The sequence below is a fragment of the Chlorocebus sabaeus genome, chromosome 11 (genome assembly GCF_047675955.1).
Source record: "Chlorocebus sabaeus isolate Y175 chromosome 11, mChlSab1.0.hap1, whole genome shotgun sequence".
NCBI classification, from domain to species: domain Eukaryota; kingdom Metazoa; phylum Chordata; class Mammalia; order Primates; family Cercopithecidae; genus Chlorocebus; species Chlorocebus sabaeus.
Window position 1 is genome coordinate 53502157 of NC_132914.1, and position 24579 is coordinate 53526735.

The 24579-nt window shown below is 46.1% G+C and overlaps 1 protein-coding gene across 2 annotated transcripts; it reads left to right on the top strand.

Annotated features, from left to right (window-relative positions):
* Positions 1-957: 957 nt before the first annotated feature.
* Positions 958-24532, top strand: RAB5B (RAB5B, member RAS oncogene family). Of its 2 annotated transcripts, XM_073020850.1 has the most exons (7): positions 1017-1071; positions 11766-11893; positions 14795-15046; positions 17813-17964; positions 18533-18655; positions 19212-19305; positions 19969-24532. In XM_073020850.1, the coding sequence occupies exons 3-7, from the start codon at positions 14884-14886 to the stop codon at positions 20082-20084; spliced, it is 648 nt and encodes a 215-aa protein (XP_072876951.1). In that variant the 5' UTR covers positions 1017-1071; positions 11766-11893; positions 14795-14883; the 3' UTR covers positions 20085-24532. The 2 variants fall into 2 exon arrangements, with proteins under 2 accessions (XP_008001772.1, XP_072876951.1); XM_008003581.3 differs by lacking the exon at positions 11766-11893 and having other exon boundaries at positions 958-1071.
* The last annotated feature ends 47 nt before the right edge of the window (positions 24533-24579 follow it).

The window sequence follows — 24579 nt, forward strand, 5'->3', positions numbered from 1 at the left end:
GCTGGGGAAACTGAAGTCTATATACTTCCTACTTTCTCCACACACCAGCAAACTTCCTTTCCCCCAGCCAACATACCACACACACACAACACACCACATACACACCATATATGCACACACACACACCCATGCACATACATAGCGGCAGGAAAAGGGCTCCCGGGGAATTTGCCTCTCGACACTGCATTTCCCAGTAAGCCCGCCCTTTTTCCTTTCTGTTTCATATTACAAACAGCAAAGTTTTCCAAATATTATTTTATTTACATTTACATACGATTCTGAAAAAGCGTCTCCAAGCTACCACTTCTTGTAGTTGCCATTGTCTCACTCCACCAAAAAACATCTCAGACCGCCCGCCGGCCACCCCAAATACTCCTGTCCCCTGAAGCCTCACTAAACGGAGGAAGCGCTGATGTCAGGGTTACTTAAATTCCCAGGCTCCGGATCCCTAGAGGAGGTATTTCCCTTTACGCCCGCGAATTTGTCATAGAAGGCGGGGCACTAGAGCCAGCCCCAGCCAAGTCCAGGGGGAGGGGCGAAGGTCAATAGCGGCCTTCCTAAGGCTCCCGTCAACCCCTCCTTGCCTGCCAGTCAAGTCCCGTATTTTCGTAGTACTGGTTAAAGTTTCACTTTGACCCGCCTCCATCACTCACCTGATTAGATGTTTATGAGTCAAAAGGCGGGGTCATGGGGTGTCGAGATTTTATTGGTGGATACATAAGCCTGTCGGCACTGTACCGCCCCCTGTCTTCAGGAGCTTGCTCCTTAATGGCTCCTTACCTCGTCCATCTTCGAGGTTTCTCCCTTGCTATTGGTTTGTAGCCCCGCCTGTCGAGTCCCTTGCTCGTACTTGTTGGTGACAGGGCCCAAAGAGACCCGCCTTTCTCCAGAGGATTGGTGGATGAGTGCACATATAGCCCACCCCCCGATGGTAGGCGGGTAATCGAGCTATTGGCTGGAGCCCCCGCCCCAGGGCGAGGAGGAGAAGGAGGGGCAGGAGGGTTTGGTTGAGCTGCAGCTGTTTGTCTGTTCGACACAGGCTTGGGGCCGACGGGGGAGACGGAGCCCCAGGTACCGAGCTGATGGACCCCAAAGGGCAGGGGCGGAAGCGCCCAGGAGATGAGAGCAACCTGGCCTGAGAGCGGAGGCGGGTCTGGTCCTAAGCGAGGGGTTAGAGTGGCCCACCGGAGAGGGGAGCAGGGGGCCGGGCTCCGGCAGGCCTAATGGGGGCGCTGAGGAGGGGACTGGGCGGGCTGGGACCCCGAAGTTGGTGAGTCGGGAAGGCGGCTGGGCTGTGGCGGCGGCCAGGCCGAGGGCCGGGCGCTGGAGGCTCGGTGCTTGAGTGAGGGGAGGGGCAGGCCTCATTAAGCAGCGCTGAAGAGGGAGGAGCTGGGGAAAGGGACAGGGCAGCGGGTGAGGTAAGCCCATTTGCTGGGAGGTGAGGAGGGGTCAGACCTGTCGCCCGAGCCCCGGGGGTGACCGGAGCTGGGTCCCTCCAGAGAGGTTCATTGGAAGGGCCTGAGAAGGGTTCTTAGTTGGAAAGAAGCGTTCTTTTCAGGAAAGTGCCTATTGTAAAAAGAACTGAGGGTGCTATGGTGTTGAACTGAGAGAGATTTGGGTTCAGTGAGGGAGAACTGGGGAAAATGAAGAAGGCTGTATTAATCTAGAAGACTAAGGTAGTTGAAGTAATGGAAGCAGGGCCTGAATCAGTTATGGGAGCTTCTGGGAATGCTGAAGGGTGGGCTGGAGGCTCTGGGTCTTGGGAGTACACACTCTTTTGTTCCCTTTAGTATTTAGATGTGGTAATTTGAAGCTTTTTAAAACTCCCAGGGTAGGGATGAAGATCAGAGTAATTTTTTTTTTTTCCATGACTGTTGGCTGCTCCAAACTCAGCCCCTACACTTTCTCTTGGCTCCATAGCTGGTCTATATTGCAGTCTGTTTCTTAACTTACTGTTTCCTGTCCTATGAAAGAGCCAAGAGTTGGATTGGGGGCATGTTTTGTCCACTTCTTTCCCACTTAATAATGTGGTCTATAGTGAATACCATGTCTCCTAGAACTGAGAATCTATTTCATTATCTACATGGGAAAAGGGCTTAGAGATCCTCAGCCATCAAGAAATCTTCTGATTATAGTTGGTGAAACTTTTGTGGGACTTAGACTTGACTTGGGTATTTCCCAGGCAGGTAATGGAGTTAACAGGTCCGAAACTATGAGGTGATATCACTGAGGAAGAGATTTGGGGAAGAGTGAGAAATTCCATTTCAAAAGCTTGGCATCACCCCTTGTTCTTTGTCTACTTCAAAAGCTCAGATTTCTGTGCTGTTAAAAAGTTGGGTCAAACTATGAAGTATCTGGGGAAGATGGTGAGTAGAGAAAAAGATACAGAGGTGCAGTAGCCCACATCTGTAATCCCAGCACTTTGGGAGGCTGAGACAGGAGGATCACTTGAGCCCAGGAGTTCGAGGGTACAGTGAGCCACGATCTTGCCGCTTCACTCCAGCCTAGGCGACAGAATGAGACCCTGTCTCCAAAAACAAAAAAAAAAAGAAGAGTGGAGTACCCTCCTCCCTGCATACTTTTAATGGTCTGCTAGCCTTCTTAGTCCCTCATAGATTGGAGCCTATTGGATTTTCCCTTACTGTACTTTCCTCCTTTTCCCCTTCTCTACCAATATATTTTATCACTACATTTCTTTTTTTTTTGAGACGGAGTCTCACTCTGTCGCCACGCTTGAGTGCAGTGGTGCAATCTCGGCTCACTGCAACCTCCACCTCCCAGGTTCAAGAGATTCTCCTGCCTCAGCCTCCCAAGTAGCTGGGACTACAGGCACGCACCACCACGCCTAACTCATTTTTGTATTTTTAGTAGAGATGGGGTTTTACCATGTTGGCCAGGATGATCTCAATCTCTTGACCTCATGATCTGCCCGCCTCGGTCTCCCAGAGTGCTGGGATTACAGGCATGAACCACTGCACCCGGCCATCACTACATTTCCTTTTTTTTTTTTTTTTTTTTTTTTTTGAGACACAGTCTGGCTCTGTCGCCCAGGCTGGAGTGCAGTGGCCAGATCTCAGCTCACTGCAAGCTCCGCCTCCCGGGTTTAGGCCATTCTCCTGCCTCAGCCTCCCGAGTAGCTGGGACTACAGGCGCCCGCCACCTCGCCCGGCTAGTTTTTTGTATTTTTTTTTAGTAGAGACGGGGTTTCACCGTGTTAGCCAGGATGGTCTCAATCTCCTGACCTCGTGATCCGCCCGTCTCGGCCTCCCAAAGTGCTGGGATTACAGGCTTGAGCCACCGCGCCCGGCCCACTACATTTCTTAATTACAAAAATAATATGTTCATATTTTAAAATATGGAAGCTGTACAGCAGTTTAAGAAGTATAAATCCTCCCACACATACCTTACTCATATTTCATTTAGGAAGGTCAAGGATCAGAGACAGCAAATCAGACTTATCTTGCTTTGCTTTGGGGGATGTGCCACAAAAGGCAGTTCTGTTTTCATGTTCTCACCAAACTCTAGTCTTACTCTTTCTACAGTTTTCCCTTCTGGGATGATACTCTGTTATTTATTGTGTTCCTTTCACAGCTCATTTTGTCTTCTACCAAGTCCAACAAGCAGAGGGCTGTACTGTGTGTTATTCACCTTCAGTACACACACACACACACACACACACACACACACACACCCCAAGTTATGTGCTGGGTGTCCTAGGAAATGCCCAAAGAGATGGAACAAAACTTTATGAGGAGAAAGGATCATTTTGTTTGGGACAATTGTTGTCATCTCTGCTAAAAAAAGGAATTTCAGACCCTTATCTCAAATTCATGGTCTCTGGATGTTCATGGTCTCTGCATGTTCACATTACTTGACTATCTCTTTCTTATCCATGATGATGATGGTTCTCCTAAGAGGCCCCTGTATTTGTCTTTCTTTTCTTTTCTTCTATTTTTAGAGACAGAGTCTTGCTCTGTCGCTCAGGCTGGAGTACAGTGTGTGTCTTTCTATGGGGATCCAAGAAGCACCAAGCTTATCTGGATTTGAAATCGGTTTTCCTCTAAATCTCAGAGTCAGAGTACAGCTGGGGCATTTCATATTACCATTTTTTTTTTTTTTTTTGAGACGGAGTCTCGCTCTGTCACCCAGGCTGGAGTACAGTGGTGCGATCTCGGCTCACTGCAAGCTCCGCCTCCCAGGTTCACACCATTCTCCTGCCTCAGCCTCCCAAGTAGCTGGGACTACAAGCGCCTGCCACCACACCCGGCTGATTTTTTGTATTTTTATTAGAGACAGGGTTTCACTGTGTTAGCCAGGATGGTCTCGATCTCCTGACTTCGTGATCCGCCCGCCTCATGCTCTCAAAGTGCTGGGATTACAGGCGTGAGCCACCACGCCCGGCCAACTACCACCTTATTAATTGAATTTGTCCTTACTGGCTTTAAAAGCCCTCTGTTGTACCCAGCCTTTGTATAGTGCCCATCGGAAACCTCAGTTGTTTCCCCCAAGGAACTTTTCTTACCTATCCTAGAGACAGTGTGTAGGGGTGTGTGTGTGTGTGTTTTTAGATTTTCACTCTTGTCACCCAGGCTGGAGTGCAATGGCATGATCTCGGCTCACTGCAACATCTGCTTCCTAGGTTCAAGCGATTTTCCTGCCTTGGCCTCTGGAGTAGCTGGGATTACAGGTGTGCGCCACCACGACCAGCTAATTTTTGTATTATTAGTAGAGACGGGATTTTGCCATGCCAGGCTAGACTCAAACTCCTGACCTCAGGTGATCCATGCGCCTCAACCTCCCAAAGTGCTGGGATTACAGGAGTGAGCCACTGCGCCTGGCCATGTGTGTGTGTGTGTGTGTGTGTGTGTTTTAATCCCATCTAATTTTTCCAACAGTTTTTTGCGTCTTAAGAGGGAGTTTAGGAGTAGAATTATCAATAAGGAATTTCATACATAGACCTGGATTTGCAAAAATATATTTGGAGAAGAGAACTTTCCCATTGCCCTTCAAGTCATACCTTACATCTTTTTAAATTTTTTTCTTGGACAGTCCGTACTGCATAACATACCTCGTATCTTCTCTTACTTTAACTGAAAGCAAATATTGCTCATTGATATGAATTTTACTTCTGAGAAGCAGGCATAGGGTAGAAGAAGCAAGCATATAGTTTGCTCCCTAATCCTAAAGCATTTCAGATTGGAAGGTAACCAAAGTGTGAGACAGTGAACTTACAATAAGGAAATGCAGCAGTCCTCTTTGAGGAAGGATACCATAAAACCCTACATGTTATACTCCCACTTCCCACAAGTCTTTTGGGAAAGATTTAGTCATTGACTGAACAGTCACTGAACTGAAGAAGGAGCTACCCAGGTGAACAAAGTGTGTGTACATTTCTGGGCAAGGTTGTAGCTTTTGTTTGGGGACAGTGGGTACCTTTTCAGAGTGTCTCCTGGTTCTGTGGTGTTAATGGCTCCTTTTTTTAAACTTGTGTATCTCAAGTCAGGAATTAATAGACAGTGGCCCAAAACTTTTGACCATTCAGCATCAACTGAAAATTCAGCGAACTTTGTTTTTAGCTACAGTTGCCTCAGTGTAGGGCCACATATTGGGTGTGATTAGGTCATCTGAGGCATAGTAACGGGTGACAGGAAAAGCAGTTAGCCCATGTGAGTTGCAATAGTACCTTGTGGGCAAGATCCCAAGGGGGCCCTCCATCCAAGGGAGATCACAGAGGGGTCAGGGAGAGAACTGATTCTCTGAGGCCTATTAAAAACATTCCCAAATGGGGCCATGTGCGGTGGCACACGACTGTAATCCCAGCACTTTGAGAGGCTGAGGCGGGTGGATCACGAGGTCAGGAGATCAAGACCATCCTGGCTAACACAGTGAAACCCTGTCTCAACTAAACAAAATATAAAAAATTAGCTGGGCGTGGTGGTGGGCGCCTGTAGTCCCAGCTACTCAGGAGGCTGAGGCAGGAGAATGGCGTGAACCTGGGAGGCAGAGCTTGTAGTGAGCCAAGATTGCACCACTGCACTCCAGCCTGGGCGACAGAGTGAGACTCCGTCTCAGAAAAAAAAAAAAAAAAAAATTCCCAAATGGAATTGAGTAAGATCTGTCCAGATGGTACAGAAAAGGAGGAGTTGATTGGGGGAGAGAAGTAGAATTACTTAGCCTTAATTTAGGGAGCATTTAATGAGTACCTACTAGGGATCAGGCAGCATGCTGTGCTCTGAAGAAACTCCCTCTTTTAAAGAAGTTCATAGTGTAGCAGAGCAGACAGACACAATTCATATACTGTGATAATGTGACACATACTATTATAGAAATACAGCAGTCTTTTTTTTTTTTTTTTTTGAGACAGTCTTGCTTTGTTGCCCAGGCTGGTGTGCAGTGGCTCATTCTGTGCTCACTGCAACCTCCGCCTCCCGGGTTCAAGCAATTCTCATGTCTCAGCCTCCTGGGTAACTGGGATTACAAGCCTGCGCCAACATGCCCAGCTAAGTTTTGTATTTTTAGTACATATGGGGTTTCACCATGTTGACCAGGCTGGTCTCGAACTCCTGACCTCCAGTAATCCACCTGCCTTGGCTTCTCACAGTGCTGGGATTACAGGCGTGCGCCACCATGCCTGGCCAGAAATACAGTCTTAATACTGTGGGACCCTACGGGCCTCTAGAGAATGATTGATTCTGTGGGGGAGAGGGTGATTATGTAATTTCACTGAAGTAACATTTGAGCTTGGTCTTATGAGATATATAGAATTTTCATAGGCAGACAAGTAGGGATGGGCATTCCAATCTTACCTAGGTCAATAATAGGGAATTTGTACTACCATGTTGATAAGAGGTAAGTATGCTTTTTGCCTCTTGGAGAAATATAAGGGAAAGGGTGGGGGATGTGGAAGGAATCTCATTTAATCCAGTGACTCATTGGGTAACATTGGATCAACAAAATGAAGAGCTGAGCCAAGTGGTAGAACTCTCATTTCAAGATTTTGGTGACTTGGGTTTAAACAAAGTTGGAGAGGGAGATGAAGGTATTTACTGGTTTCTGCTCTATCTTCCCTACTTAGTAAACCTCTCACATTAATTGCAGGGCCCACCAAATCTTGCAAAAGTTACTACTTGTTTTCTTACTGCCTCCCATTGAATTACTTCTATTTCAGCTGTCCTGGCAGGGGCTGGTCAAAGACCTTCTAGAAAAGAGTAGTGATGAATTAATTCTTACGTCAGAAGGATATGGGACTGGATCCCAGTTACCAGGGAAGACCTGGGTCTTCTTAATTTGTTTTTAGTCCCAAAGCAAGTAGTTACCTAAACTGAATAGAGGCAGGAACTCTATCCAGTCTAAGCTCTTGATCCTGTCGTGGTGTTCTCTTCACAGTTCAGCATTTCCTGCTTCCTTAAAAAGTATAGTGGTTCCCAGCACTTTGGGAGGCCAAGGCGGGTGGATCACGAGGTCAGGAGATTGAGACCATCCTGGCTAACACGGTGAAACCCCGTCTCTACTAAAAATACAAAAAATTAGCCAGGCGTGGTGGCGGACGCCTGTAGTCCCAGCTACTTGGGAAGCTGAGGTAGGAGAATGGCATGAACCCAGGAGGCGGAGCTTGCAGTGAGCCGAGATCGCACCGCTGCACTCCATCTCAAAAAAAAAAAAAAAAAAGTATAGTGGTATAAAAGAGGCAGGAGTACCTGACTAGGGGTCCTACATTTACTACTTAGCAGTTGGCTGTATGGTAACACTTGACAAGTTGACTACTTTTATTTTATTTTTTATTTATTTATTTTTGAGACAGAATTTCGTTCTGTGTCCAGGCTAGAGTGCGGTCGCGTGATCTCGGCTCACTGCTACATCTGCCTCCCAGGTTCAAGCGATTCTCGTGCCTCAGCCTCCTGAGTAGCTGGGATTACAGGCATGCACCACCACACCCAGCTAATTTTTGTAGTTTTAGTAGAGACAGGTTTTCACCATGTTGGCCAGGCTGGTCTCGAACTCCTGACCTCAGGTGATCCGCCCGCCTTGCCCTTCCAAAGTGCTACGATTACAGGCGTAAGCCACCGTGCCTAGCCCAAATTGACTAATTTTGTGTGTGTCAGTTTCCTCACCTGTAAAATACAGAGACTGGACTAAATGACCTCTAGACTGGCTCTGATCTGCCTGACTGACCTTAAGGCTGACAACTGGTACTGGGTTGGACTCCAGTGGCTATATATACCGAGAACTCTGTCTCCGTTGATAGGCGATAGACTTCTGGAGGCTTCATATGTATTTGGTTTAGGGACTCAAAGCTAACAAGTGGAAGGGGGCTTGAGGAATGGAGTGTTATTCTAGCTGACACTGCTAAGACACCTTTACTGTTATGTCTACTTTGCTGCACTGCTTGGGAGAGCTGCCCACATTAAAGAAAATCCTCCATCCCCATCTCCTGCCCCCAGTGGGCTAACCCATGGTCAGGCCTCAATCCTCCCTAGTTAATGGGTCTTTTTTTTGTTTGTTTTTGAGATGGAGTCTTGCTCTGTCACCCAGGCTGGAGTGCAGTGGCGCAGTCTCGACCCACTGCAGCCTCCGCCTCCCAGGTTCAAGCAGTTCTCGTGCTTCAGCCTCCCAAGTAGCTGGGATTACAGGCATCAGCCACCACACCTGGCTAATTTTTGTGTTTTTAATAGAGACAGGGTTTTACCATGTTGGCCAGATTGGTGTTGAACTCCTGACCTCAGGTGATCCACCCAACTCGTCCTCCCAAAGTGCTGGGATTACAGGCATGAGTCACTGCACCCAGCAGAGCTGCATGTCTAAGGGCAGTTAAATCTGATTTCTTCTCTTCTGAGCTAAAAAGGTTGAAAGGAAGAAAAACCTGCCCCGTCTCCCTTTTTTTTTTTTTTTGCCTGAGGTTTGAAGGTAATAATTATCATACCACTTGACTGGTTTACCAAAAAAAAAAAAAAAAAATTGTGGGAGAAAAATCAGAATAGGAAAAAATCAGTTGAATTTTGTATGTATTATTTCATTTCTGTACCACCTATCTTTTGAGAGTCCAGCTATTGTATTTTTTAAATGATACCCTTATAAACATGATGAGATTAAAGATCAAAGCTTAGAGGTGGCCTTTAATTGCTGTGAACAGGGAAGAAGGCAGGACATATTCTTTCTTTTTCAGAGGTGGGGTCTTATTACGTTGCCCAGGCTGATCTCAAACTCCTGGGCTCAAGTGGTCCTCCTGCCTTGGCCTCCCAAAATGCTGGGATTACAGACATGAACCACAATGTCCAGCCATAACATATTCTTAAGGCTACATATTAGGGTGGGAGGTAGTCTTTTCTAAGTTGGTAGTTATTCATCTCTGAGAATCCAGGGTTGCTTAGTAGCAAGAAAGCTTGCTGACCACATCTGGGCTCCAGCTTGACTTCCCATCTCTGGGAGTTAGTGACAGGGACTTTGCAACTTAAGCGTGTCTGCAACTGTTTCCTGTCTTTACACTCCCCCAGAGCTCAAGTGATATGTTTAGCTATGAGAATTCAGTCCATTCTAACTCCCACATTTTCATATATTGTAGAGTAGTAACATTGAGGTTTAATATTCTACCCCTTGGATCACATGCTTTGAAATACATAAAAATGTGGTGAGGGAGTAAGTTGAAAAAACTAGTAACTTTTTCTGTTGTTTCTTGAGAGTACAGCATATATATGTCACCTGAAGGAAACTTGATCAGCTTATCATCTGTCCTTTTTTTTATTATTATTATGTCACCTGTCTTCATTTATTTATTTATTTATTTTGAGAGACGGAGTCTTGGTCTGTTGCTCAGGCTGGAGTGCAGTGGCGTAATCTCAGCTCACTGCAACTTCCGTCTTCTGGGTTCAAGCGATTCTCCTGCCTCAGCTTCCCAAGTAGCTGGGACTACAAGCATGTGCTGCCTTGGCCAGCTAATTGTTGTATTTTTTAGTAGAGATGGGGTTTCACTATATGTTGGCCAGGCTGGTTTCGAACTCGTGACCTCAGGTGATCCACCCGCCTTGGCCTCTCAAAGTGCTGGGATTACAGGCATAAGCCACTGTGCCCGGCCTATTCATTTATTTTTTGAGACAAGGTCTCACTTTGTGGCCCATGTTGGAATGCAGTGGCATAATCACAGCTCACTGCAGCCTCAACCTCCTGGGCTCAAGTGATCCTCCCACCTCAGCCTCCTGAGTAGCCAGGATGACAGGCATGTGCCACCATGCCTGCCTAATTTTTTTTTTTTTTTTTAGAGACAAGGTCTCACTATGTTGCCGACACTTGTCTTGAACTCCTGGCCTCAAGCAATCCTCCCACCTCAGCCTTCCAAAATGCTGGTATTACAGGTGTGAGCCACCAAGCCGGGCTGTGTTTACCTTTTTAAAGTTTACCATTCTGCTGGTCTGTCTTCTTTTCCTACGAGACAGTGTGTATGAATACCACGTAAATATGAGGTGCTTTAGAAGTAATTCATCCTCACAGATGCCTTAAGCAGCAAGTTTCTTAAATGTACACAGAACTTTGGAAGTGAATTCAAATTCTGCTCTTTGCCACTTTCACCAATTCCATTCGCCCGCAAAGATCCTTATAAATGGGGAAGCTCCCAGCACTTTGGGAGGCTGAGGCGGGTGGATCACTTGAGGTCGGGAGTTCGAGACCAGCCTGACCAACATGGAGAAACTCCATCTCTACTAAAAATACAAAATTAGCCAGGCATGGTGGTACATGCCTGTAATCCCAGCTACTCGGGAAGCTGAGGCAGGAGAATCACTTGAACCGGGGAGGCGGAGGTTGCCATGAGCCGAGATCATGCCATTGCACTCCAGCCTGGACAACAAGAGCGAAACTGTCTCAAAAAAAAGAAAAAGAAGGGGTAAGCTGAGGATCAGAAAAGCAAATGCAGTGAGTAGCCTAAGATCACAGTGGGTTGTGGCAAAGCAGAGAACAGAACTCGATCTTGCCTGATTCCAGAAACTTTACCAACTCTGCAGGACTGCTTCTGTCTAGGTTGGCTCTCCCCACTTTCATGATAGCTCTGTAACTTTAGTGGCAGGGTTGGAGAATTCTCTGATCCCTGAAAAGCCCATCATTCGGTCCTCATCTGAATTTCGTCCAGAAGTGCTTGAGTAGTAACCATAACTATAGACTGTCCAGAAACTAAACTTATTTCCGTCCCTACTAACCCATCTTTCAGTGTCAGGCCTCTCCAAAACAGTGTTTATAAAACTCTTTTTTTTAAATGATAACTGATAGTTTTAAAAAATGAATAAATAATTTAAAAATAAACTGATTACATTGGGAGACCCCATCTTTACACAAAATAGAAAAAATTAGCCAGGTGTGGTGGAGGATCGCTGGAGCCCAGGAGTTGGAGCCGACAATGAGCTATGATCACTCCACTGCACTGCAGCCTGGGCACCAGAGTGAGACTATCTCTAAAAATTGAAAATAAATTTAAAAATGTTATAATTAAAGATACTCATTTAAATTGAATAAATTTAGCTTTATGAAAAATTTGCTGTATCATCTTTATTTTGATCCTTTCGTCATAGGCCATTGAAAACTTAATCATAAAATGGTACATATATATCTGGATTTTTAGGACTGACTGACCAAGGGGACTACAGAATACCCAGTAGAATCAAAGTAATTGTCATGTTCCTCTGTATTAATGTAGTCTACTTTGGGACCTTGAATTCTCACCTCTCATTCCTTTGCTAACTTCCTCTTTACCCTTTAGTTCTGTCTCCTTTTTTGTTTTTCAGAGACAGGGTCTTCTTCTGTCGCCCATGCTGGAGTGCAGTGGTGCAGTCAGCTCACTACAACCTTCAACTCCTGGGCTCCAGTGATTCTGTCACCACAGCCTCTGCTCACTGCAACCTCTACCTCACAGGTTCAAGCAATTCACCTGCCTCAGCCTCCCGAGTAGCTGGGACTACAGGCACATGCCACCACGTCCAGCTAATTTTTGTATTTTTAGTAGAGACAGGGTTTCACCATGTTTACCAGGCTGGTCTCAAACTCCTGACCTCCTGATCCGCCCGCCTTGGACTCCCAAAGTGCTGGGATTACAGGCGTGAGCCACTGTGCCCGCCTTTTTTTTTTTTTTTTTTTTGAGATGGAGTCTGGCTCTGTCACCCAGGCTGGAGTGCAGTGGCCGGATCTCAGCTCACTGCAAGCTCCGCCTCCCGGGTTTACACCATTCTCCTGCCTCAGCCTCCGGAGTAGCTGGGATTACAGGTGCCTGCCACCTCGCCCGGCTAGTTTTTTGTACTTTTTAGTAGAGACGGGGTTTCACCGTGTTAGCCAGGATGGTCTCGATCTCCTGACCTCGTGATCCACCCATCTCGGCCTCCCAAAGTGCTGGGATTACAGGCTTGAGCCACCGTGCCCGGCCCTTTTTTTTTTTTTTCCGAGACGGAGTCTCACTCTGTCACCGAGGCTGGAGCGCAGTGGCACAGCCTCAGCTCAGTGCACCCTCTACCTTCTGGGTTTAAGCAATTCTCCTGCCTCAGCCTCTGGAGTAGCTGGGATTACAGGTATGCAGTACCACACCCAGCTAATTTTTTTTGTTTCTTTAGTGTAGACGGGGTTTCACCATGTTGGCCAGGCAGGTCTCAAACTTCTGACCTTAAGTTATCCACCCATCTCAGCCTCCCACAGTGCTGGGATTATAGGCATGAGCCACTGTACCCAGCCTGTGGCTGCTTTTTAGGAATATATTGATAACAACTAATATTGAGATATATTTTAATAGCTATTAGCACTATGCTAAACACATCTTTCACTTTGTAGCTATGAGGATGGTATTTTTTCCATTTTACAAAGGTAGAAGGTAAGGCTTAGAGAGGTAGAGAAATTCTCTTTATGTCATATTAGTAATGATTAGTAGCGTAATATTTAGCACTTAGTATATATCAAATACTTAAAATACTTAAGTTATTTATATGCATTATCTCATTTAATCCTTACAACACCCTTTTGAAGTAGGTGCTTATAAGGCTGTTACCTCATTTTACAGATGAGGAAATGAATGCACACGTATATTTAGTGACTTGCCCAAGGTTCATAGCCAATAAGTAGAACTGGAAAACAATCCGGAGAATTGGACTCCAGAGCCTGTATTCCTCTGCATTGCCTCCTGTATGATTTTCTGTCTTTACTGTCTAGTAAGTGGGATTACTGAAATTTTTAAACCCCAGTTTAACTCCAGACCCACTAATCGTGGTGACAAAATAATGCTTCCCCACATATGCCACGGAGTATAATGTCTGTGAAGTCACTAGGATCTGCTTTGGAAAAGCGAAAGATCAATTTGAACAAGCAAAGTACAACTCTCAAGCAGTGCTTAGTTTTGGGAGAGAGGTTTTTGCATGCTCTGCCCATGCTAACTCCCCTTTGAATTTCATAGCTCCTTTCTGCTCAGAGTCAGGATGATGAAATGTATTCAGATTTAGACAATTAGAATCTCAAAGTCCCAACTCTTCTCTCTGTTCCCTGCCCCACCAGCAGCTTTCTTAGCCCTCTTAGAAGATAGAGGAGTTGATTCAGTGTATTCTTTCATCAAATATTGATCGCTTGCAGACTTATCCCTTATACCATCCTCTGGAGACTCCTGCATGTCTTTAGAAGGTATACCTTTCTCTGCCTCTAATTTGGAGGGCTACAGCTGTTAGGCCCCTTTGGTGTGGAGGGTAATCTAATCCCTAGGCACCAGCAAGACAGCTGCAGGTTGAGAGTAGGTCAAGCTTACTGACTCTTGATAGGCTTTCAGATTTGGAAAGATGGGAGAAACAAAGTGAAAAAAGTTGTTAATGAAACAAAGAGTTGATAATGAATGTGATCTGTTGGTTGTATTTCTCTCCTTCAACCAAAAATGAGAAAGGATAGATTTTCTGGCAATGGGACCCTGGTTAGATCTTTAGAAATGTCTTATCAGGGAGACCAGTCATATATAAAAGATATATCAGCATCTACCCTTCTTCCCTTAGGAGGGGTGACTCTTATCCCACACCCCTAGAGTGAATCTCTCATTTTGACAAAGAGCTAAAGAAAAAGGAAAAGAAGGCCAGGCACGGTGGCTCACACCTGTAATCCCAGCACTTTGGGAGGCCAAGGCGGGCGGATCACCCAAGGTCGGGAGTTCAAGACTAGCCTGACCAACATGGAGAAACCCCATCTTTACTAAAAATACAAAATTAGCCAGGCGTGGTGGTGCGTGCCTGTAATCCCAGCTACTCGGGAGGCTGAGGTGGGAGAATTGCTTGAACCTGTGAGGCGGAGGTTGCGGTGAGCCAAGATCATGCCACTGTGCACCAGCCTGGGCAACAAGAGTGACGTCTCAAAAAAAAAAAAAAAAGGAAAAGAGCACAGCACCAGGATGCCAAGGAGATACTGGGGATCTAGGGTACCTGTGGGTGGATCTGGATATTCTTCAGGCCAACTAAAGGCTGATCATTTTGTGTGACTCAAACAAAAAACCTTGAAGACATGGTGGGGAATTACTGGGGAATTAAAAACTCTCAGTTTTCAGTCTCTCTATTTCAGTTCCCTTGGCAGTTAGAGATTATGTGGTAGGGCAGACTCCAGAAGCAGTTCTTATTTTGCTGTTCCCAACTCTTACCACTGAGGGTCAGCTGCCTGGGACCTTCTCAGAGGTATAACCTGTCAATAGCAGATGACTGCAAGAGCTAAGTCCTCATAGGAGCAAGGAGATGAAGAGATTCTATCCTTCTCTGAAAAGCGATTGCAGCTTCAATGGACGTATGTCTAATTCACTTTTTTTTTGTTGCAGGAGTGTTGAAGCCTGGAAATCCCCTCCCCTTCCCCCCCCCTTTACAGCATTCCCCTCCCTCCACCCTTTCCCACTCTGATAATCTGGCCATGACTAGCAGAAGCACAGCTAGGCCCAATGGGCAACCCCAGGCCAGCAAAATTTGCCAGTTCAAATTGGTGCTGCTGGGAGAATCTGCAGTGGGAAAGTCAAGCCTGGTATTACGTTTTGTCAAAGGGCAGTTCCATGAGTACCAGGAGAGCACCATTGGAGGTGAGTGCCTCGGGGTAAGAGGAGATTGAATGTTTGGTAAGGGTTTTGTCTTTTTTTTTTTTTTTTTTTTTGATGGAGTCTTACTCTGTTTCCCAGGCTGCAGTGCAGTGGCGCAATCTTGGCTCACTGTAACCTCTGTCTCCCAGGTTCAAGAGATTCTCATGCCTCAGCCTCCCAAGTAACTCGGATTACAGGTGCACACCATGGCGCCTGGCTAATTTTTGTATTTTTAGTGGAGAGGGGGTTTCACCATGTTGGCCAGGGTGGTCTCAAACTCCTGACCTCAGGTGATCTGCCTGCCTTGGCCTCCCAAAGTGCTGGGATTACAGGCGTGAGCCACCGCGCCTGGCTGGTAAGGCTTTTGGAAAGAGATCTAAGACCTGATTATGGAGCTGGCCCTCTTAGTCGCATTCTTTTCCCCAGAAATGGAAACCCTTTATAAAAACGGAAGCTGGGCCCAGTGTCCCACCACTTTGGGAGGCCAAGGTGGGTGGATCACCTGAGGTCAGGAGTTTGAGACCAGCCTGCCCAACATGGCGAAATCCTGTCTCTACTAAAAATACAAAAAATTAGCCAGGCATGTTGGCGGTTGCCTGTAATCCCAGCTACTTGGGAGGCTGAGGCAGGAGAATCACTTGAACCCGCGAAATGGAGGTTGCAGTGAGCCAAGATTGCGCCACTGTACTCCACCCTGGGCAACAAAAGCGAAACTCCGTCTCAAAAAAAAAAAAAAAAAAAAAAATTGCAGTAAAATAGGCTGGGCATGGTGGCTTATACCTATAATCCCAGCATTTAGGAGGCCGAGGCAGGCGGATCACTTGAGGCCAGGAGTTCTAGACCAGCCTGGCCAACATGGTGAAACCCTGTATCTACTAAAAATAAAAAATTAGCTGAGCGTGGTGGCACGTGCCTGTAAGTCCAGCTACTCAGGAGGCTGAGGTAGGAGAATTGCTTGAACCCAGGAGGTGGGGGTTGCAATGAGCCAAGATTGCGCCATTGCACTCCAGCCTGGGTGACTAGAGTGAAAATCCGTCTCAAAAAAACAACAACAACAAAAATTAGCTGGGCATGGTTGCACATGCCTGTAATTCCAGCTACTTGGGAGGCTGAGGCAGGAGACTCGCTTGAACCCGAGGCGAAGGTTGCAGTGAGCCAAAATTGCGCCCGTGCATTTTACCCTAGGCAAAGGAGCGAGACTGTGTTTCAAGAAAAAAATCTGGTAAAATAGAGGCTGGAACTAATGCAAAATACAAAGGGTGTCTGTCTTTCTCATCTTTGCTACCTTTTCCCTGCTACTACCCCAAAATAGGGTGCTAATTCAATAAAGGATCTTTTATGAGAACCTCCATATTATTCCCTCCCCTTGTTATTTTTATTTATTATTTATTTGTTTTTGAGATTGAGTCTCCCTCTGTTGCCCAGACTGGAGTGCAGTGGTGCAATCTTGGCTCACTGCAACTTCCGCCTCCCAGGTTCAAGTGATTCTTGTGCCTCAGCCTCCTGAGCAGCGGGGATTATAGGCACGCACCACCACACCCGGCTAACTTTTGTACTTTTAATAGAGACAGGGTTTTGCCATGTTGGCCAGGCTGGTCTCGAGCACCTGACCTCAAGTGATCCACCCGCCTTGGCCTCCCAAAGTGCTGGGATTACAGGCATGAGCCACCATGCCCGGCTGCTTTCCCCTTTTTATTAGTCTTCTTCGAAATGTATTCCTGGACCTGCAGCAGATTAGATGAAAAAGTAACAGCCAAATAATATTAATAATGATGGGACTTGCCACCAAGCTTTAAAATCTTCTAATTAATTATTTTTTTTTTTTGGATTCTGAGTCTCACCCTATTCCCCAGGCTGGAGTGCAGTGGGGCACCGCTTCCCCAGTTCAAGCAATTCTGCTGCCTCAGCCTCCTGAGTAGCTGGGATTACAGGTGTCCACTACCACGACTGGTTAACTTTTGTGTTTTTAGTAGAGGCGGGGTGTCACCATCTTGACCAGGCTGGTCTCGAACTCCTGACCTCAAGCCATCGCCTGCCTTGGCCTCCCAAAGTGCTGGGGTTACAGACGTGAGCCACTGCGCCCAGCCAATCCTCTAATTAATTCTTTTGTTTGTTTTTTGAGATGGAGTTCCGCTCTTGTTGACCAGGCTGGAGTGCAGTAGCGCCATGTTGGCTCACTGCAACCTCCACCTCCCAAGTTCAAGCGATTCTCTGGCCTCAGCCTCCTGAGTAGCTGGGATTCCAGGTGCCCACCACCACGCCTGGCTAATTTTTGTATTTTTAGTAGAGATGGGGTTTCGCCATGTTGGCCAGACTGGTCTCAAACTCCTGACCTCAGGTGATCTACCCGCCTCCGCCTCCCAAAGTGCTGGGATTACAGCCGTGAGCCACCGTGCCTGGCCCAATATTCTAATTAATTCTTGACGTGACTTTTATCTGAAGCTATTGTGTCTGTCATTTGTTATTCTCCTATTTTGGTTAGAAGAAAGATGACGCTTATAAGTGCCAGTTCTTCTATCCCTCTTAGTTTATGATGTACCCCCATTCCTTAGCCAGTGACATTTCTGGCAGGAAGGACTTAGTCAAGGGCAGTCTTAATCCTGGTTCCAAGACTTAAATGTAAGGAGAACTCGAAATCTTTTCCTGTAGCTGAGTATACTGGGTGGTGACTGGTCTTAGTGTGAGGGCAGTTATATTTTAAAGGGGAGTGGGATGTTCACATTCATCCTCCCACTTACAGCATCTTCCCCTCCATTCTCTCATCCATAGCGGCCTTCCTTACCCAGTCCGTTTGTCTAGATGACACAACAGTCAAGTTTGAGATCTGGGACACAGCTGGGCAGGAGCGATATCACAGCTTAGCCCCTATGTACTACAGGGGTGCCCAAGCTGCAATCGTGGTTTACGACATTACTAATCAGGTAAGTGAGCAAAGAAGACTGTCCTTGCTGTCCGGGCATGGTGGCTCCTGCCTGTAATCCCAGCACTTTAGGAGGCCAAGGCAGGTGGATCATGAGGTCAAGATATTGAGACCATCCTGGCCAACATGGTGAAACCCTGTCTCTACTAAAATTACAAAAATTAGTTGGGCATGGTGGTGCACGCCTGTACTCGGGAGGCTGAGGCAGGAGAATCTCTTGAATCCAGGAGGTGGAGATTGCAGTGAGCTGAGATCAAGCCACTGCACTCCAGCCTGGGTGACAGAGCAAAACTCAGTCTCAAAAAAAAAAAAGAGGGTCCCTTGCTTATGTTTAGAGGAGTTAGATTGGGGCAGGGGGTGGGGGGCAGAAAACGGGTTCTTGAAATAGCAAATAAGAGTACAAATTATGCTTGCAAGTGCTAAGAAGATAGATAATGAATTATCAGAGACCTGTGGTTTCAGTGAGGGAAGACCACCTAGAAAAGGTGAATTTTGAGACTCACTTTAAAAGGTGATGGATATGGATTAGCAGTCATTCCAGCCTACTCATTCTCTTCATGTTTTCCTAGGAAACCTTTGCCCGAGCAAAGACATGGGTGAAGGAACTACAGCGACAGGCCAGTCCTAGCATCGTTATTGCGCTGGCAGGGAACAAAGCTGACCTGGCCAACAAGCGTATGGTGGAGTATGAAGTAAGATGGCACATGGAGTTCCTCTCTTAACACTTCCTCTGTTCCTGGGACCTTTTTTTCTCCAAACCAACCCTCTCTGAATTCAAACATCAACTGAGGACATTCATTGTCTCATTTCCCAGTTCTACACCAAGTTAAATACAGCAACACTGTGACCCTAATCACAGCCAGGAGATATTTAGAGGAGTCAGGAGAAAATTCCAGAGCAGAGGGTTAGGGAAGTACCAGCTGTGGGGGTACCAGTGTGAAAACGGGAAGGAGGGAGCAATTAAATTTGAGGTAAGGGACTATTCAAGTGTCAGAATCCAAAAGCCCCCAACTAACTTACCCTTTCCCCTATAATTAAGCTTTCTGACATTTGTGTGTTGGACTGAGTGAACATGGGGTCATCTTGAGGGAGTTGTCATTAAATTATGCATCTGGGCTAGCTGGCTCGAAGGGGTATTAATTAAGGGGAGGGAACCTAGGATTTTGCCAGCTGTTGTGCTAGGGAGTGGAAAGGCAATACTCATTCCCACCCTACATTCTGAGCACCAATACCCCCCACTCCTTGCAGGAGGCCCAGGCATATGCAGATGACAACAGCTTATTGTTCATGGAGACTTCAGCCAAAACGGCTATGAACGTGAATGATCTCTTCCTGGCAATAGGTAAGGTCAGAACATCCTGAGATCTTCCTTTTTCCCTCATTTATAGGCAAAATTATAGCTAACCCAAATCAAGGATAGGTGCAAGTATCTCCTTTTGCAAAAACTTTAGGTATGGAAATATCTTAACTTTCTGTTGTGACCTCCATCCTTGGCTGCAGCTTTAGCTCCCTGGTCTTCAATGTGTAAGTTTGCTGTCTGGGCATGGTGGCTCAGGGCCGGGCACCATGACTCATGCCTGTAATCCCAGCATTTTGGGAGGCTGAGGCGGGCAGATCACGAGGTCAAGAGATCGAGACCATCCTGGCCAACGTGGTGAAACCCTGTCTCTACTAAAAATACAAAAATTAGCTGGGTGTGGTGGCGCACACCTGTAGTCCCAGCTACTTGGGAGGCTGAGCCAGGAGAATCACTTGAACCTGGGAGGTGGAGGTTGCAGTGAGCTGAGATTGTGCCACTGCACTCCAGCCTGGCAATAGAGCAAGACTCCGTCTCAAAAAAAAAAAAAAAAAAAAAAGTTTGCAAACAGTGAACCCTCCCATCTTCAGAACATTCTTTTAATCTCCCAAATTCTCCCTTTTTTTGTAGCCATTTTTCGGGGGTGGGGGGAGAGGGGTAGGGAAGTAAAGTCTACCATACTTTATTCTCTTCTCTTTTTATCTGTAGCTAAGAAGTTGCCAAAGAGTGAACCCCAGAATCTGGGAGGTACAGCATGCCGAAGCCGGGGTGTGGATCTCCATGAACAGTCCCAGCAGAACAAGAGCCAGTGTTGTAGCAACTGAGGGGGTGGCTAGCAGCAAACAAGTATGGAGCTAGCACGAGAGCTAAGAAATAACCTCCATCCCTACCCCTCAGCACACAGCCCCTACGGTAACAGCACACTGAGCCCTGGCTCCCAAGGGCTGCCTCCTGACAGCTCCGTCATGGCACTTTTTAACGCTTCAGCAACCAACACCAGGCAGCTGTTGCCACTGGCCTCCTACCCCCTACTCTGGGGCTTGGGGGTCAACTCCCCCCAGGACTTACCTTCCAAAACAAACTTTCTTCACTTTGTATTATAGGTACAAGACAGCGACTTACTTATCTTTTCTCCTCCTCCTTAGTGTTCCTCCCCATTTTTTCAGAAAACACTTCTGACTTCTGTCCCTTCCCCTTCTGCTTTTGGTCAATCCCTGTTCTTGATCCTCTTTTCTCCTCTCCCCAGGATGCAGAAAGTGGTGAACCCAGGAGCTGAGGAAGGAGGTTTCCAGTTCATTTACATTAAGGGCCCTGGGGGAGAATAAAGCTCAGAGCAGGAGGGAGTAAGGAAACATTTCCTTTTTGTTTTTATTTGGTTGGAGTTTTTCATATTTGAAAACATTGTGGTATCCATGAGTTGGCCTTGTGGAGGGTGTTCCTAGGCAGAGGTGAGAATGAGGAGGCAAGCTCTCAGGCACCAGGCAGGAGGTGCCTTGTAAGCAAACTGGGCGGAGGTGGAGGTTCAGTGTCATCTGTGGCTCTGTAACTCTTCAAAGGCCAAGTTTCCCCTCACGCAGCCTCTTAGTAGTGTTTCCCCTATCATGGGGATTGGACCCCAGAGTCCTCCAAAGAATCTTCACTGGTTGCCTGCATCTTTGGCTCTGCTGTGATCTGATTGGAGGAGGGACAGTTTCTGGTACCCATCCTCTGATTTATACATATGCATTTTTTTCCCTCTGGCCTTTAAATGGCCTCAGCCCCAGCCACCATATGCCCCTACAGTTTGCACTTTAATTGACGGTAGTTCAGTTGGGGTACTTATTTTATGGAAGTTTTGATTGATTTACTTCCCCTTCCACCTTCTTTTTAATTCAATGAAATCTGAGGTTAATACGAGGTTTGAGGAGAGGTTATAGATAAAAGTACCAGTGGCAGCTACTCAAGTCCTATCTCCACTGTTAGCTTCCTCCAACTCTAATTCCTAACCTATATTCTTGCCAACCTAGCTATTGAGTATAGGTTTGCCTTTCCTGGAGAATTAACTGAGCAACTGGGGAGAGTCTCAGGATAGCACAGGCCAAGGTAGGGAAATAAAAATGAGGTCAGGCAAAAGGGAGGAGTTTTCTCTCCTTTCCCAGGTTTCACACTCAATTTGATATCCATTACCATGCCTTTTCTACTTCCTTGTAAATAGGTATGATCTTTATTCCCACTGTACAGTCTGTTCTATCCTCTGCCTCCCATCAGGCCCTGTTTCTTTTCCCTTTTGTTAATATCTTGAATTTAGTCCCTCCATCTTTAATCTCCCCATCCCTCCCCACCATGCAACCAGTGGTTTAATCCATGTACCACTAGGGGCTAGTACCACAGAGGCCTCCTGTGGTGCCCTCATATCATACCACCTGTTCCTGTGGACAGGGAATGACCAGCACTGAAGGTACCTTACAACTGGCTCATATTATCAGAGGACCTTGGTCCTTTCTGAATCTCTAGTCTCTCTTCATATCCCTTATCAGGTGTTTTAAGATGTCTCTGAGAAGCCATCAAGGCAAAAGAGAACTTTAAGTTCCTTGTTCCAGCCTAGAGTTTTGGGAAAGAAAGAAAGAGAAAGGAAAGGTCACAGTGACCTAGGATTGGAATATTTTTGCTGTTCTGGCTTGCAGACTACCTTCTATTCCACAACAGCTGAGAAATCTATGAAGCTGAGATTCTGAAGGACCCAGCTTAGTTTCTTCCACTTAGGCCTCAATTCCCTTCCTTTTCCAGGGGCAGCCTTAGTTCCCATGGCCCTGAAACACACACATTTCCCCCTTCCTTTCCCAGAAGCCACTGACCCCCCCAAAGCACCCAGTGCATCTATTTTACAAGTGGAAGAACTAGGATGGCTTTCTAAAGTCTCCTAGAAATGAAGTTCTTTCTCTGTGCAGCTTTCCCCCATGGAGCAGGAGTAAAGATGTTTCATTGTCTTGGGGCTGGGAAACCACTTCCCCAGGCTTCTCCCTCCCCAAACCCCATAGGAAAAGGATTTGGCCTTAGCTTCTGGGCCTATCGGCTGCCTTCCCTCTACTTCCTACCACCTCTTCTGCCTTCCTTTGAGCTCTGTTGGGCTTGGGGATCTTAGTTTATTTTTTTGTATTATTTCCCAGCTCATTTTTTTCTTCTGGTCAGTTTTTTTAAGGGGGGGTGTTTTGGTTTTTTGTTTTTGTTTCGCTTCTAAGAAAGCATTTGCCTTTCTTCCTCTCCCAACATAACAATCGTGGTAACAGAATGCGACTGCTGATTTACCGATGTATTTAATGTAAGTAAAAAAAGGAAAAAAAGAAAAGGGCATTGGAGTGTTGCTTGCTTCTTCTTTTTTTTTTTTTTTTTTTTTTTTTTTTTGCTGTTTGTCAGGTACTAGGAATTTGGAAGAAAGGATACCCAGTAATGTTTTACTGAATCAGAAACACACCTTGCCCTGCATCTTGATACATCCTTATTCCCTTTAATCTTTTCTTAAACATCTAGTTTGGAAAATAGCCCTTCTATTGCTATTTAATCACCCCTATTCTAAGGCCACTAGATTGTTCATCAAATCAAACCCTATTATATCTTTTTAGGTCCTCATAACGGAATGTATGTGTGTAGGGAGTGGTCTATGGATCTTTGGGCCCACTGATGAGATTGGAGGGGGGTGCTATTTGAAGTAGTATACAAAAATGGATGTGCTTTTTTTTTTTTGTTTGAGACGGAGTCTCTGTCGCTAGGCTGGAGTGCAGTGGTGTGATCTTGGTTCCCAGCAATCTCCACCTCCCGAGTTCAAGTGATTCTCCTGCTTCAGCTTCCTGATCCCTGAGTAGCTGGGATTACAGGCACACACCAACACACCCGGCTAATTTTTGTATTTTTAGTAAAGATGGGGTTTCACCACGTTGGTCAGGCTGGTCTCGAACTCCTGACCTCGTGACCACCCACCTTGGCCTCCCAAAGTGCTGGGATTATGGGCGTGAGCCACTGACCCTGGCCGTATGTGCATATTTCTAGGATCCATTTCTATATGTTTCTCAAAGGGGTCCATGGCCTAAAGGTTGAAAAACATCACTGAATTAGTTTTTTTGGTTCATCTTGTAGCTTCTTCCTCAACGGGAAAATTTCCCTTGGATCTGCTCTTGACTCCTAGTGTACTTCAGACCCTTCAGTCCATCACAGTCTAAAGGTTGAGGGAAGGGGGATGAAATAGAATTATGTGTGGTTGCCGGAGGCTTTAAATTCCAAAGAATCTGAAGGAGGATAGGAAAGAGGACTGGTGCCAGACAAATCTGGCATTCTAGGCCTGTCTCTGTCAACTTACCAACTGTGGCCTTGATCAAGTTAGTGCTTTCTGCCTCGTTTCTTCATCTGTAAAATAAAAGCTGAAGATTAAGGTCAATTATGTAAAGCATGTGTGTAACACAAAAGTAGACGACACTATTAGGAAGGAGGCTTTTAGATAATCCCTAACTGACTTCTCTATATCTTCCTTTGGCTGAGACTTTTTTTTTAGGTTGAAGCTTGTTTCTCTCTCTCTCTCTCTCTCTCTCTCTATATATATATATATATATATATATTTTTTTTTTTTTTTTAAACAACTGGTAGAATAGTAGGATAGTTTGGGCATCAGCCTCTTCCAATGATTTGATTGTATACAGATTGAAATCCTTTCCATTTCCAAATACTTAAGAGCCAAAGCCAACTTTTCACTGTCGGTTCCCTTACCTTATATCTCTTAGTTATACCCCACACCCCCGTTCCCTGATTCCTGGTAAAAGCTCTAGTTGGAGAGAGGAAAGGAAAGGAAATGATCTTTCAAAATTAAAGGTGAACACCTTCACTTAAACTAATTAAAATTGTATCTCCACCCCCTGGCCTGTAGAGGGCAGTGTATGGATACATTTGTCCGGGTTAGGGGACTAGGTTTGGTAAATTTTGTCCCGCATCAAATGACAAAAGGGTAATAGAAAATGTATTATATTTGTGCCCCTTACTTTGAGATAAGAGACTACACCCTTCATACTTCGGGGTGTTAAGCTGCCATTGCTCTTGTAAAGAGGCAGTTTGTTTTAGAGATAGGGTCTTGCTTTGTTGTCCAGGCAGGAGTGCAGTGCCGCGATCTTGGCTCAGTGCAACCTCCAACTCCTGGGCTTAAGCGATCCTCCCGCCTCAGCCTGCCGAGTACTGGGACTACGGGCGCGTACCACCAAGGGGCGATTATTATTATTATTATTTTCTATGCAAAATAAAAGATGGCTATTCAGCGTTGTTGGTTCATTTTTGTTTGGGGAGAAATTCGACTAGCCCAAG